The 14,038-nt window shown below is 46.4% G+C and overlaps 1 protein-coding gene across 3 annotated transcripts in view; it reads left to right on the top strand.

Moving 5' to 3' along the window:
- The window catches only part of LOC129338333 (uncharacterized), a 50,917-nt gene that overhangs the window by 17,119 nt on the left and 19,760 nt on the right, over positions 1 to 14,038 (top strand). For all 3 annotated transcript variants that reach the window (XM_054992465.1, XM_054992466.1, XM_054992467.1), the window contains 4 exons: positions 1,208 to 1,299; positions 6,388 to 6,636; positions 9,040 to 9,288; positions 11,674 to 11,811. In XM_054992465.1, coding sequence (XP_054848440.1) covers positions 1,208 to 1,299; positions 6,388 to 6,636; positions 9,040 to 9,288; positions 11,674 to 11,811 — 728 coding nt within the window. The remainder of the gene's footprint in view (positions 1 to 1,207; positions 1,300 to 6,387; positions 6,637 to 9,039; positions 9,289 to 11,673; positions 11,812 to 14,038) is intronic.

Raw genomic sequence — 14,038 nt, forward strand, 5'->3', positions numbered from 1 at the left:
CAATGTTCTTCGGCCCTAGAGGGTGGCACATAAGGAGCACTGGGAGCCAGGCAGGGCTTTTTTTCTGGGAAAAGAGGTGGTGGAACTCAGTAGGTTGCCAGCACAGGGATCAACTCCTGGCGGGAGGTGGTACCCCTGGTACCACATGTGCATGCGCGCTCCCAGGACCGCACAATGATGTCACTTTGGGTCAGCTGGAACAAGGGGAGGGGGTTAAAGTTTAAATCGCCCTTGGCAAAAATGGTCACATGGCTGATGGACCTGCCCCCTGATCTCCAGACAGAGAGTTTAGATTGCCCTCTACGCCGCTCCAGCACACGGGGCCACCAGCCATGTGAACATTTTCAAGAGGTGCTGGAACTCCATTCCACTGCGTTTCAGCTGAAAAAAAGCCCTGGAGCCAGGACTAGAGTTCTCAGTGATGAGGAATAGGGTGTCTGCATTTGAGATCAGACTAGCTTAGGAGCTAGAAGTCCTGGTGTCTCAAGGAAGGAAGTGGGGTGTCTAGGGAATTAGCATAGAGTCCTAGTGAAAATTAATAATAACAATAATATTCGACTTATATACTGCCCTTCAGGACAATTTAATGCCCACTCAGAGCAGTTTACAAAGTATGCCATTATTAATTGTGAGAACTTTGAATTCTATTTGTCAAAGGAGATCAGAGTTCACACCAAGAGTTGTGTTTGGTTTAATGTGTTTGGTACAGTAATGCCTCCATCATTTTTCCTGAGGGGTGTGTTAGAAGTCAAGTGGGCCCAGAAGTATGGACTCTTCTTTATAAAGGAGTATACCTTGCCTATTCTTGAACAGTTTGTTCTTGTGGAAGGTATCCATGCTGGGTTTATCTGCTCCATATGTTTTTCCATTGTAGAAAGGATGGCTTACTTCCTTTCTAGAAAATGGAAGAGAACCGGGGGTGGGAGGAGGGCTCTAAGTACTTCTGCAAAAAGTGGGAACCAACATGGTAGATGCGGCATTTTCTTTCCTTTGCGTAAAAAAAAAGAAAATGAGTAAAATAACTGTGAACTGTGCAAAAGTAAGCATTGCCCTCTTAAATGGCCTTCTACAGGGACTCCTTGTTCTGTTTTGCTTGTTATTGTTTAGCATGTTATAAATCATGTAATGCTGACATTCTATATTGAATTTAAGGTTATACTTTTTAATACTCTCCTTGTTTTGTTTTGTTTTGTTTTGTTTTACACAGGGGGCGTATTCTTGGACGCTGCTGCTTTGACGTCTGGGTTTCTTTCTCACCCAAATTAGACCGAAGAACAGAAGATGAAAAAATTTTGGAAGGTGCTAGCCATGTGGAAGATTCAAAGGGGGAGAGAGGGTTACTTGGGAAATGGCTCTATGGCAGTGAGGGTCCTGGGAAAGCGTAGACCCAGGGAAAGAGATGGAGGTGGACAAGGAGGGGCCGTGGATGGAAATAAGTAACCGAGGGCCAAGCTACACATGACGAATGACACTTCAATGGCAAGTGTATTTCTCCCTGTTCACTTGCCCTCCACTCAATCCACTTGCCGTTCAAGTGTCATTCGTCATGTGTAGCTTGGCCCCAAGTCTCACCTCGTGTATAGGGGTGTGCAAGCCAAAAAATTTCGGCTAAACCCGAAAGCCGAAAGAAGAATCTCTTTCGAATAAGCCGAAAGCCGAAACGGCCAGCCGTTTCGGCTTTCGGCTTTCGGCTTTCTTTCGGCTTTCTTTCGGCTTTCGGCTTTCGGCTTTTTCAATGGGAAAATGCCTCCGTCTTCCCGGACGTCTGGGGGAGGCATTTTCCCACCGAATCAGCCCAAAATTGGTGGGGACCTTCCTCTAACCCCTCTCTAAACCCCCCCCCAAGTTTCAGACCGATTGGACTTTGGGGGGCCATGTTATGGCCCCCCAAAGCAGGTCCCCCTATCCTCCCATAAGAAAGCGAAGGAGCAGCATATTGTTAGCATGCTGCTGCTCATCTTCTTCATTATTTCCTATGGGGAAAAAATGAAGAAGCAGGCTTCCTTTGCCAGGGGTGGCATTTTGCATGCAAAATGCCCCCTTACCCTCAGGGGCCCTTCTCCCACCCTTCCTCTCACCCCCCACCAAGGCTCAGCCTGCTCCCACTTGGGGGGGGGCATTTCATGGCCTCCCCAAGTAGGTGCTCTAATCTCTACCACTGACAGCCGGGGGAGGCTTGTCTTGCCAGGGGTGGCATTTTGCATGCAAAATGCCCCCCAGCCCTCAGGGGCCCTTCTCCCACCCTTCCTCACACCCCCCACCAAGGCTTAGACTGCTCCCACTTGGGGGGGGCATTTCATGGCCTCCCCAAGTAGGTGCTCTTTTCTCTACCACTGACAGCTGGGGGAGGCTTGTCTTGCCAGGGGAGGCATTTTGCATGCAAAATGCCCCCCAGCCCTCAGGGGCCCTTCTCCCACCCCTCCTCCCACCCCCCACCACTTTAAAACACTTTATTTCTTGAACAGCTTTAGGATACACAGCAGGGGGCCGCACCAAAGGGCATGGCAGCAGTATCTTACACAAAAATAACACAACTCACTTAACATCAGAGAATCACCCCACAATATTGCTGTCAAAAGCACTTTATTTCCTTAACTGCTTTAGGTTACACAGTAGGAAGGCACAACAGGGCATGAAAGCAGTGTACTACATAAAAATAACACAACTCACTTCACATCAGAGAATCACACAAATACAACTGCTGTCAAAAACGGTGAAGTGGGTTGTATTATTTTGTGTAGTACACTTCTATCATGCCCTTTGGTGTGCTCCCCTGCTGTGTATCCTAAAGCTGTTCAAGAAATAAAGTGTTTTTGACAGGAATTGTGCTTTTGTGATTCTCTGATGTTAAGTGAGTTGTGTTATTTTTGTGTAAGATACTGCTGCCATGCCCTTTGGTGTGCCCCCCTGCTGTGTAACCTAAAGCTGTTCAAGAAATAAAGTGTTTTTGACAGGAATCGTGTTTTGTGATTCTCTGATGTTAAGTGAGTTGTGTTAATTTTTCTGTGTGGGGGACTGCTGGTGTAATGTGTCATAATGCTTTGCCTACTTGTACTTTGAAAGGGAGAAAATAATTTTTTAAAAACTTTATTTTGTGTTGTTCGTGTTTTATTCTTTGTTGTGCAGTTGGTTCCCATCATAGGGAACAATGGGGCTGGCTGGCCAGCCATCTCTGTAGGTGGTAGGGGAATTTGAGGGAGGGTGTCTGTGGTTCAGGTGCTTTCACAGGGACCAGCTGGCACTCAGAAGTGTGCCCACCATTGTGGCACCCCTGGGCTGTGCAGAATTGCCCAGGGAAAGAGAGTTTAGAAGTTCCCAGCATAGGGAACAAAGGGAGAGGGCTGGCCTTTGCCAGCCTGTTCCTGGGGTTATGGGTGTGGGGCAGGTGGGGGTGGATTTGGGTCTGTGAGGGGCTAATGTGGGAATTTGGGTCTGTGTGTGGCAGCTGGGGGGGAATTGGGTTTGTGTGGGGCTGTAAGGGGTGGACTTTAGGGGCTGAGAGGACCTACTTGGGGAGGCCATGAAATGCCCCCCCCAAGTGGAAGCAGGCTGAGCCTTGGTGGGGGGTGGGAGGAGGAGTGGGAGAAGGGCCCCTGAGGGCTGGGGGGGCATTTTGCATGCAAAATGCCACCCCTGGCAAGACAAGACTCCCCCAGCTGTCAGTGGTAGAGAAAAGAGCACCTACTTGGGGAGGCCATGAAATGCCCCCCCCAAGTGGGAGCAGTCTGAGCCTTGGTGGGGGGTGGGAGGAAGGGTGGGAGAAGGGCCCCAGAGGGTTGGGGGGCATTTTGCATGCAAAATGCCACCCCTGGCAAGACAAGCCTCCTCCAGCTGTCAGTGGTAGAGAAAAGAGCACCTACTTGGGGAGGCCATGAAATGCCCCCCCCCAAGTGGGAGCAGTCTGAGCCTTGGTGGGGGGTGGGAGGAAGGGTGGGAGAAGGGCCCCAGAGGGTTGGGGGGCATTTTGCATGCAAAATGCCACCCCTGGCAAGACAAGCCTCCCCCAGCTGTCAGTGGTAGAGATGAGAGCAGAGCACCTACTTGGGGAGGCCATGAAATGCCCCCCCCAAGTGGGAGCAGGCTGAGCCTTGGTGGGGGGTGGGAGGAAGGGTGGGAGAAGGGCCCCTGAGGGTAAGGGGGCATTTTGCATGCAAAATGCCACCCCTGGTAAAGGAAGCCTGCTTCTTCATTTTTTCCCCATAGGAAATAATGAAGAAGATGAGCAGCAGCATGCTAACAATATGCTGCTCCTTCGCTTTCTTATGGGAGGATGGGGGACCTGCTTTGGGGGGCCATAACATGGCCCCCCAAAGTCCAATCGGTCTGAAACTTGGGGGGGGGGGGGTTTAGAGAGGGGTTAGAGGAAGGTCCCCACCAATTTTGGGCTGATTCAGTGCGAAAATGCCTCCCCCAGACGTCCGGGAAGACGGAGGCATTTTCCCATTGAAAAGCCGAAAGAAGCCGAAACGTTTCAGCTTTTTTTCTTTCGGCTAAGCCGAAACGTTTCGGCTTTCTCTGAAACGTTTCGGCTAACCCGAAAGAAGCCGAAACACTTTTGTTTCGGCTTTCTTTCGGCATTCAGAAAGCCGAAACGCACATCCCTACTCGTGTATTCATGAAGAGGCAGAATGGGAAAAGTGAGGCTGTGGGTTCTATGAGAGAAAAGGCAACAATACATCTCCTTTGTTGTTTAGAAAAAAAGATAATTAATGGAGGATATCTGACCTGGATGGCCCAGGCTAGCCTGTTTGTGTCAGATCTCAGCTGCTAATCTGGTCGGTACTTAGATGGGAGACCACTAAGCAGAGGCAGGCAATGGCAAGCCACCTTCGTTCATCTCTTGCCTTGGAAATCCTATGGGGTCACCTGAGACTTGATGGCACTTTCCACCACCACAAAGGGTTATGAGATTACAGCTGGTATGGAGAGAGTAAGATTTTATTTTTGTTCCCTCTGCTGTCACTAGAATATGGGGGCACTCCGTAAAATTGATTATTTTCATACACTTATTTATTTTTCATGGCCAATTTTAACTAGGAGATCAGTGTGACCTTAATTGTGTTCAGTCAGTGTGAGTGCTTGTGGTCTTCCATCTTGGGGCAAACGAAATCCTAACCCATTTTTGCCAACTCGAGACATTGTGCTGCCTGAGGTAGAGTGGTTAATTGGTTCAGCTGCAAATCAGCACTCTGTTGGTTCAGATCCCACTACTGCCATGAACTCAGTAGGTGGCCTTGGGTAAGCCACTCCTCTAAGCCCCAGCTCCCCAGCTGTATCATGGGGATAATGATAACACTAACTTGTTCACCGCTCTGGGTGAGACACTAATCTGTCTAGAAGAGTGGTATATAAGTGCAGTTATTATTATTATTATCCTCAGCCTAATCTTGATTCCCCACATGCACAGAATACTCCATGTGGAGCAGAAAATCAGGGGAGGAAAACCTTCCCCCCCCCATGTTATTGTGACAGGGGGAAATGGCTTGGGGGAGGAGCCCCTTCTCCCTCTGTGGAGGCATTTTGAGGCTGTTTGGGCTCTCCTTTATTTTTTAACAGCTATTCCCCAAAGCTGCTGTGTAGCTGCAGGGAACTTGAGTTGGGTCCGGGGAACACAGGCCAAACTCTTTAAAAACCTGCACATGTAGCTTGACTCTTGGTTTGGCAGAGGCAGAAGGCTCTAATATCTATACCAGACCTAGCCAATCCATCTTGGGAGTAATAGCCGGGAGAGTTAGTTGGGTGTGGTTAAGAGCAGCAGGACTGTAATCTGGAGAACCGGGTTGATTTCCGACTCCTCCATTTGAAGCCAGCTGGGTGACCTTGGGTCAATCACAGCGCTCTCGGAGCTCTCTCAGCCCCACCCACCTCACAGTGTGATTATCATGAGGATAATAACAACACTTTGTAAACCGCTCTGAGTGGGCACTAAGTTGTCCTGAAGGGCAGTATATAAATCAAATGTTGTTGTTGTTGGGTATAAATGTTTTAAATAATCCAAAGGCTTTATACTGCCTGCCAAACACTGATGCTGCTATTGCACAGAAGTGTCCATGAGTTTTGCAAAGGCACTGTTTGGCAATATCCCTCCAAAGTCGTGACACTGCCATTTCCCATTCCTGGCAGACTCTGGCCCTGGGATGCCATGTGGCAACTTACAGCAGAAGGCCTCTCACTGGTGGGGCCTTCTCTCTGGCTCTTGCTCCTCTGAGTGATGAGGAGAAAGGCCCAGGAACGTACATCAGGCAACGCGTGATGTCTCATCTCCCTAAAAGCCCAGATGTGACATAGGTGTGTAGGGTGACAATCTGGCCATCCTGCAAAAGTCTGGAGGACTGTCATCCCTACACTGGGAACAAAGGCGATTAATTCTAACTTCTGTCTTTGCAGAGAAAAATGTTGTCTGTGAAAACCAGGCAGAGCTGATACGCTGCGTCTCTAAAGTTCCTGAAGTCTTGAATGAATTGGTTGGTGTTGTGTTGAACAGAACTCAGTGCGAAGATATTATGTCTGAGCCCACCGATGCGTTAAGGATGCAGAAGTTGTTTGAGGAGGTGTTGGTAGGGAATGAGCTACATCAAGCCCATTTGTACCGGGTGCTACTGAGGACAAACTGGGCCCTTATTGACAAACTACTTGGTAAGTCAATGTGAGACTGAGAAAGAGTCATTTTTTTAAAATAGATGCCATAAAATAAAGGTTTCACGCTTAGTTCAATCATCTTCTCCCCCCAAATCAACTTTCCTGGTTTTGAGAAGTCCATGAATTGTGTTATCCACTAATGGAAATGTTCCAACTTCCACTATACACACATATAAGCCACTATCTTTGATGCAATTCCATGTGGTTGAGGAGCATGAATGAATATTACAGGCAATGGGAGGAAGGGTGACAAGTGAAAGGCCTGTGCTGTGGACTCAGCCACCCCACTCACTGATTCCCAGCAGCATAGAATCACTTAGCAGAGACTGTAAGAATGTTAAAGAGCGGCTGATATGAGTTGGGTGACACTTTTGCACTTTCTGTAGCAGTATAATAGGTGGCTCCAAAATAAATAATAATCTGTTTAGGTCTACAGGCTCAGAGGGCAACCTTACTACTTGACAGATTTTAGGGCAGTGATACTCACTCAGCGGCTCAGGAGATCCACAAATGGCTCTGACATGTCATCTGTGGTTCTTTTGAAAGCTGTTCCCCAATATGGCTCCTGAAACAAGGGGCAGGTAAGTGAGCAAGGCTCTTGGTAAGTGGGGTTTCCACCTTGAAACAGCCTTTGCCAGAAGAACAGGTAAGCTGTGAGCCTTCCTGAGTTACAGGCTTCATGCCCGGGATGGATGTAAATGTGGCTTTTCTGGTTGATGGCAAATGCGAATGTCTCTCTCTGCCAGCTGTGGAGTAAGTAGTACTGTGTTAGGGCATCATTAAAAAGCATCAAACCATCAATGATTTAGATTATTATATATCTGCTATTAGGTTGGGTGCCACTTTGAGTTTTTCTTTTTAACTTGGGCACTACACTCTCAGGTCAAGCTTGTATGGCCTTGTAAGCACAGAGTGCCATTCAAGCCTTAAAATTCTTAAAATTTCACAACTTTGGTTTAGGCTGTAAGCTTTTACAGGCCCAGTTTCAGCCTGCTTTGGGAAGAAATGTGCTGGCTTGTTCATTGAACATACCTGCAAGCCTCCACCGTTCTCAAGAGAATCAACCTTGGGAAGCCTGGCGGCTACAGCTCCTAATCAGTCCTCTCCAATTTTTATCTTAGCAACGCCAATTAAGTAACTGAGCCTGATTTGCTCCTGGTTCATAGGGTGATGTAGCCAGGCCTAAAAAGATGGCTGCCTACTACACTGTGAACCTCTCTATTCACTATTCTTCACCAGTATGTGAAAGAGGACTTTGCTTCCATGCCTGCTACCCTCACAATGCTTGGAGCTGTGTGGGAAGAAATTGGGACTCTTTTGAGGCCAAAAAGGGCAGAATCCTGTCCTAGGGGTTTTGGAATAGCTGTGGATCAGTGCCCAAAGACAGGAGTAGGGGCGGGGGTGTCTCCCGTCCTTATAGTGCCTCCATTTCTTATTCTTCGAGGTCTTAACATAAAGCTTGAGTGTTGACATTGGGGACTAGTAGAACAGATTCTAACTCAATTTGTCATGGGGAGGGGCAGGCCTTATATAGATCCCCAATTTCCGCTCACCTTTGTTCTGATGCGGAGCTGGTGGAGGATGTGGAGCTGGTGGAGGATGCTACCAACCCAAGAGACTTGTCAGATTAACTCTCTCTTTTGATGCTGAACAGAATGGCCACATAAGGAGCAAAGCATATTAGATGCGGCAGTGATCTTGATCTGATATCTGTAAATAATATGTTGTTATTGGTCCATTATGCAAAGTCTGCATATAGGTACTCATGTATTTCCTAAAATCTCAATTTATGTTAGTTTTACTTTATTTTATTAATATCCCTTTCCTTTTTAAACATTTTGGTTTAATTTTTATAGTGTTTACCAGTACAGGTTGATGATATATCCCATTAATTTTATAATATAAGATGTTACATTACACTATGAGATTAAGAATTTCAACAGAAGAAAAGTTTGAAGCAACTTGATAGCACATAACACACACACAGAACTGATTTTGAAAGGTACCTTTGATCTCCCTAGAGTTATTTTTAGGTGAACTTTTGAGTAGAATGGAGCTGCCACAAAAGGCAGATTTGAAAACTAAGAAGACAAGATATACAAGGGAAGGGGAGAGGAAAGGTAGAGGAATTTGGTGACCTTTATTTATTTGGAAATTATATATACATAAGCCATCCTTATCAATGACACAACATTTTTCAAAAGGCACAAGAAAAAGCAGAGTTACCAAGTCTCTGGGATGTGCGTTGATGGCGATCCTTATCTTTATGAACAAATCATGGCTGTGAGAACAGAAAGCCAGAAAATGAATAATTTGTATGAACTGGTGATAAGCTTCACTAATAATCTTCTTCTCTAATAAGCTTCTCTTGCTTAGCTTCTCTAATATTTTTCTTCCCAGGAGGGCATTTTGTGGAACGGCATCAAAAACAACTGACTGAAAATGTCTCTGGGATGGACATTATATTATTTCGGCTAAATGGTTCTGTTTTGAATCATGATGAATTTCACCTTATTATGACTGAAGAGACAGATGTGGGCAAGATGAAGAAGCTGCTTGAACTGATGCCGGGATGGGATGGAAGACAGAAGGATCTGCTTTACCAGGAGCTTATTCAGACAAATGGGCCTCTTATCGCTGCTCTTGAGGGTAAATTAATAGTACGGGGAAACTGCCTAGTGCCAATGGGTGGACAGATTTCCTTTAAGAAGTGGTAATTTACCATGGCATGCATGTGATCACTTGGTAAGCTGGCTGTGTGGGTGGATACCAATCACTCTTTAAAAAAATATTATCAATACAAACAAAAAGGGGAAAAATAATGTTAAGTTCTTCTTTCCCTATAGCACATTGAGACAATTCCTTAAAAAAATAAATTTTATCTTAATTACAGTCTCTCACAATTAAGTATTTTAGACAACTTCTGATGACTCTGTATTAGAGATGGGCATGAACCAAAATACGAACCAAAATTAAGCATGAACCAGGCCGGTTCGTGGTTCGTGAACCATGGTTTGTCAGATCCCATTTCTGACAAAGCGCCACAAACTTTTAGGCTGGTTCATTTGGTTTGTTTTTTGGTTCATCACTGCAGACAGCCTGGTGCCAATCAATCAGTTTCCTAGGCAACAGGGGATGGACTTCCTGCAGACCTTCTGCTGAACTGCTGGCCCAGAAGTGACCTTCTGCTGGCCCGGAAGTGATGGTTTTCTGACCTGGATGTGACGTTTTCATGAACCGAACAAACTGGTTCGCAAACCGGGGGCAGGTTCGTGAAAGTTCTTGGTTCGTGAAATTTGACAAACCACATTGTTCGGGTTTTTTTCAGTTCATGCCCATCCCTACTCTATACCTTAAGTTGAGTATAATGACTGTTCCAATATTCAGCAAATAAAGCCCAAGTCTCTATAAATGATTATAGTCCCACTTTTCCTGACCTCTTAAATGTATAATTTGAGATCTTATTCATACTCCAGACAAACCAGACCTTATTAACCAAAATGTCTTAGATGTGGTTCTTTCATTCCTATACTAACACCAGCCTCGCCCCAGTGTTCATTTTGCTCCAAAAGATTTTTTTGTGGTAGCTCCATTCTACTCAAAAGTTCACCTAAAAATAACTCTAGGGAGAGAGATCAAAGGTACCTTTCAAAATCAGTTCTGTTTCTTTTTGAATTGTGTGTGTGTTATGTGCCGACAAGTTGCTTCAAACTTTTCTTCTGAAAATCAACAAATCCCACAAGACTTGCTTGTAACCATAGATCAAAATTTCCCAATGTCAGCTCCTGAAGTTCTTTAGCATACATCCATGGCATTAAGAGCCATGGTTCAGGGCTAAAAGCATCCAGCAACTTTTGGCCTAATTCAGTCCTGAGAGATAATTTGAGACACATTGAGGAGTGCCTATTATCCTATGTATAAATTGATAAAGGGGGTGATCAAAATATTCTGTAATCACCAAGATCCAAATAGCAATGCCATAGAGTAGCTGTGGGGTTATTTCTGAATTAAACACCAGAATTGTACCTGGAATATATCTCCCTCGGCCCTTGTAAAACAGAAATGAGATAACGCTCCAGCCATAACCTTGATATTATTCAGTGCAAACTTAACGCTGCGGGAGCCAAGACAAGTTTGAGGAGAAAATGATTCCAAAATAACAAAACCTCTTAACTTGCTCGATATCAAAATTTGCTACAGTTCATGTAGAGAGACCTAAGTTGCTATTTTGGAGAAAACCACGGTTTTAGATTTGTTGTAATTTATTTGCAAATCCCCATCTAGGTAATAATTTGAAAAACATCTCAAATAGTCTCCTTAGGCGAATCTTAGTTTGGGATATAAGGACTGAATTGTCAAGCATAGAGCAACAAAGCCAGTCTGGGGGCATGAAACTCTGGAAATAAAAGGAGATAAATTTAGATATAAGGTTGAAAAGAAGTAAGGCAGGCAAACACCATGTCTAATCCTCCTGTCAACGCAAAAACTTTCTGAAAGTTGCCCTTCTCCACTGCCGTGAACCTGAACAGTGGTATTAGAATATAATTTCTTGTTTAACTAGATAATCTTTTATCAATTGTTGAGCCCTCCAGTTTCTCCAATAGATTCACCCCTTGAGGTCGATAAAGGCAACGTACAGCTTTCGCCCTGAGGAGGCTTTATATTTTCCTGCTAAATGAGCAAGAATTAAACAGTGATCAGTGGTGGAAAATCCTCTCCTAAAGCCACTTTGTTCCCAACCTATAATTTTGTTGGTCTTGTTCCATTCTAGTAATTTTCGATATTAAAGTGAGAGTATAATTTCCCAACTGATGACAGAAGGCTAATTGGGTGAGAATTGGCAGGATCAAGCCTGTCGCCCGCAGGGTTAATGAAGGTGAGGAAACTTTGCTGCCCTCAGTGCCTTAAGCTGACAGATCATGGGATCCAACCCATTATTTCCAGGGTTCACGTGGTGGATGGGGTGATGATAGCCTTCTGGTTAGATGACTGTGTATGTTATGGCTTTTAAAAAGGGGGAAATGTTTTTTTCAGCCCTAAAGGATAATGCACATCCAGTAAAAGTCTACCGGCGCCTTTCTAGTGACAACTCTACAGACAGTCTTTTCCAACCTGACGAACCCAAGATGGCTGCTTGTTCATCCAAAGTTTTGCGGACATTTGAGCCAGTGCGTGAGTAGTACACACAGCCTGGGGCAACTGATGTGGACCAACATCTGTGATATAAGGCAGGTGCTGCCCTTGTATGGAATACATCAAGGGAGGGAATACAGCTTCCACCCCTGGAAGGAGCATTTTTGGGGCATCCAGGAAAAGCCCTGGAGTGAAGGTCCTCCAAGGAGCTCTGCAGCAATAGGTTGGAGCAACTGATTGCAGCCAAGTTCCCATTTCCCAGGCAAGCGGAAGGCCAACCCTGGGGCAACAACACAGGAAACATAATGGCACCATCACAAAATTCAGTCCTGTTGCTCCCCTCATAGTTCACTGGGGTAAGGCACTCACTAAGGGGGATGCCAACCAGAAGGCAAAGCTCACCTTATTTCTCTCTCTCACACACACACCAAGCAGAAGGAAAACAGAAGGGAGAGACCAGATTAGAACTTCCGCTACAGATACTTCCCAGAGATATCAGCCATATTGAGCAGGGCAGGGACACTGCACACACAGGCCTGGCACAGTGGAAAGGCACAGACATTGCCTAGCCAAGGCCCCTGGTTCAAATCCCAGATGAAGAGACCCCCAGAGCAGTCCAGGCAAAATCTAATGCACAGCTGAGATTTTGCCCCTTTAAAACATAATCATGTGGACGGGCACTCATGCTGACTGAAGGCCCCCCATACCCATCACTTTAACTGGCAAGCCCTCAAACACATTCCCCTACTGCAAACAGGAGCTCACTGCTGCCACCTGTTCCCATTGATCCCAGCCACTTTTGTGCTCCAACCCTCACTGCTGCCCACCACTCCATGCAGGCTGCTTGGCTTAGGTGCTGGCAGTGATGTGGGGGAGTGTGTAGCCAGGAGACCCTCCCCCTCCTGCAAGAGCATAACTGGGTGTCTGTATCAGACCACCTGCTCAGTCCCTCCCTTCCTGCTGTGAGCTGCGTGTTGAAGAGAGCTGAATCAGTAATGTGCAGGGAGTGAGGACTGAGCCTGATCTGCCAAAACACAGTCAAACACAGACACGGCTGTAGAGCAATCCACACATTTACTGAACACCATTAGAAAGCAAGCCAAATGAATGGGGTTGCTGTCTCAACCATGCCAGCAAGGCTCCTATGCCTTACCAAACAGTACTGAAAGGTTGCAGAGTTACAGGTAAAGTTGTCTTGCTCACTGTGTGCCTATGAGAGGGACAGTTCTGTTGGTCAAACAATTTTTGAGCAGGTTGTGATGGTTCAGCTGCTAGGCAAGATGGAGAGTTGGGAGCCTCACACCAGAGCAGTGGGATGCACACTTGTCACTGCAGCCATTAGTCATAATAATAACAACATTCAATTTATATACCACCCTCCTGGATGACTTAACTCCCACCCAGAGTGGTTTACAAAGTACGTTATTATTATCCTCCCAACAAACACCCAGTGAGGTGGGTGGGGCTAAGAGAGCTCCTAGAAGCTGTGACTGAGCCAAGGTCACCCAGCTGGCTTCAAGTGGAGGGGTGGGGAATCAAACCCGGTTCTCCAGATTAAAGTTTTGCGCTCTTAACCACTACACAAAACTGGTAGGCTTAGCAGATGGTTGTCGTACTGGGGATGAAGTCCTTCCTGGCTCTTCCTTTACTGAATGGCTGCTTGCAAAGGGTCCAAAGATGTTCAAAGTCAGCCAATCAGGCTCCAAAGATCTGCCCCTGGCAGAGTCTGCAGGTTCCCCCTTGGCCTTGGGAGGGGGTTCCCACGTACAGGGCTGCCCCGTTGGAGGAGGGTATAACCCCTGAGCCCACACTGACCCATCCCTTGTGAAGAGTTGCCTGTGCCATCTGCGGGGGCTGCTCCATGGAGGTCTGACCCTTCAAGGCAATAGGGCTCGTAGGTGCCTGCATGGCAACAGCACAATTTGAGTGACAAGCGACCCGGACTGCCGTTGTGCTTCCTGTGTTCCCCACTTGCAGGGCAAAGCGTGACGCTGGCATGGCATCATGCTGACAGGAGGGCAATATAGTGCCAGCACATCTGCCAAAGCCCACTTCACTCCACCCCACCCAACCCTTTCAGCACTCTACCTGCTGCCAGCTACACTTGTGGGAGTCAGGGTTGTTGAGGCCATGCACAGAGTGGGGGCAGGGGGACGGAGTTGCAGCATTCATTCATTCAATTTATAGCCCACCCTCCCCACAAGTGGGCTCAGGGCGGGTTGCAACAGTGTAATGATACAAAGATAAAATCATTTAAATACATTAA

Source organism: Eublepharis macularius, chromosome 12 (genome assembly GCF_028583425.1).
Source record: "Eublepharis macularius isolate TG4126 chromosome 12, MPM_Emac_v1.0, whole genome shotgun sequence".
NCBI lineage: Eukaryota > Metazoa > Chordata > Lepidosauria > Squamata > Eublepharidae > Eublepharis > Eublepharis macularius.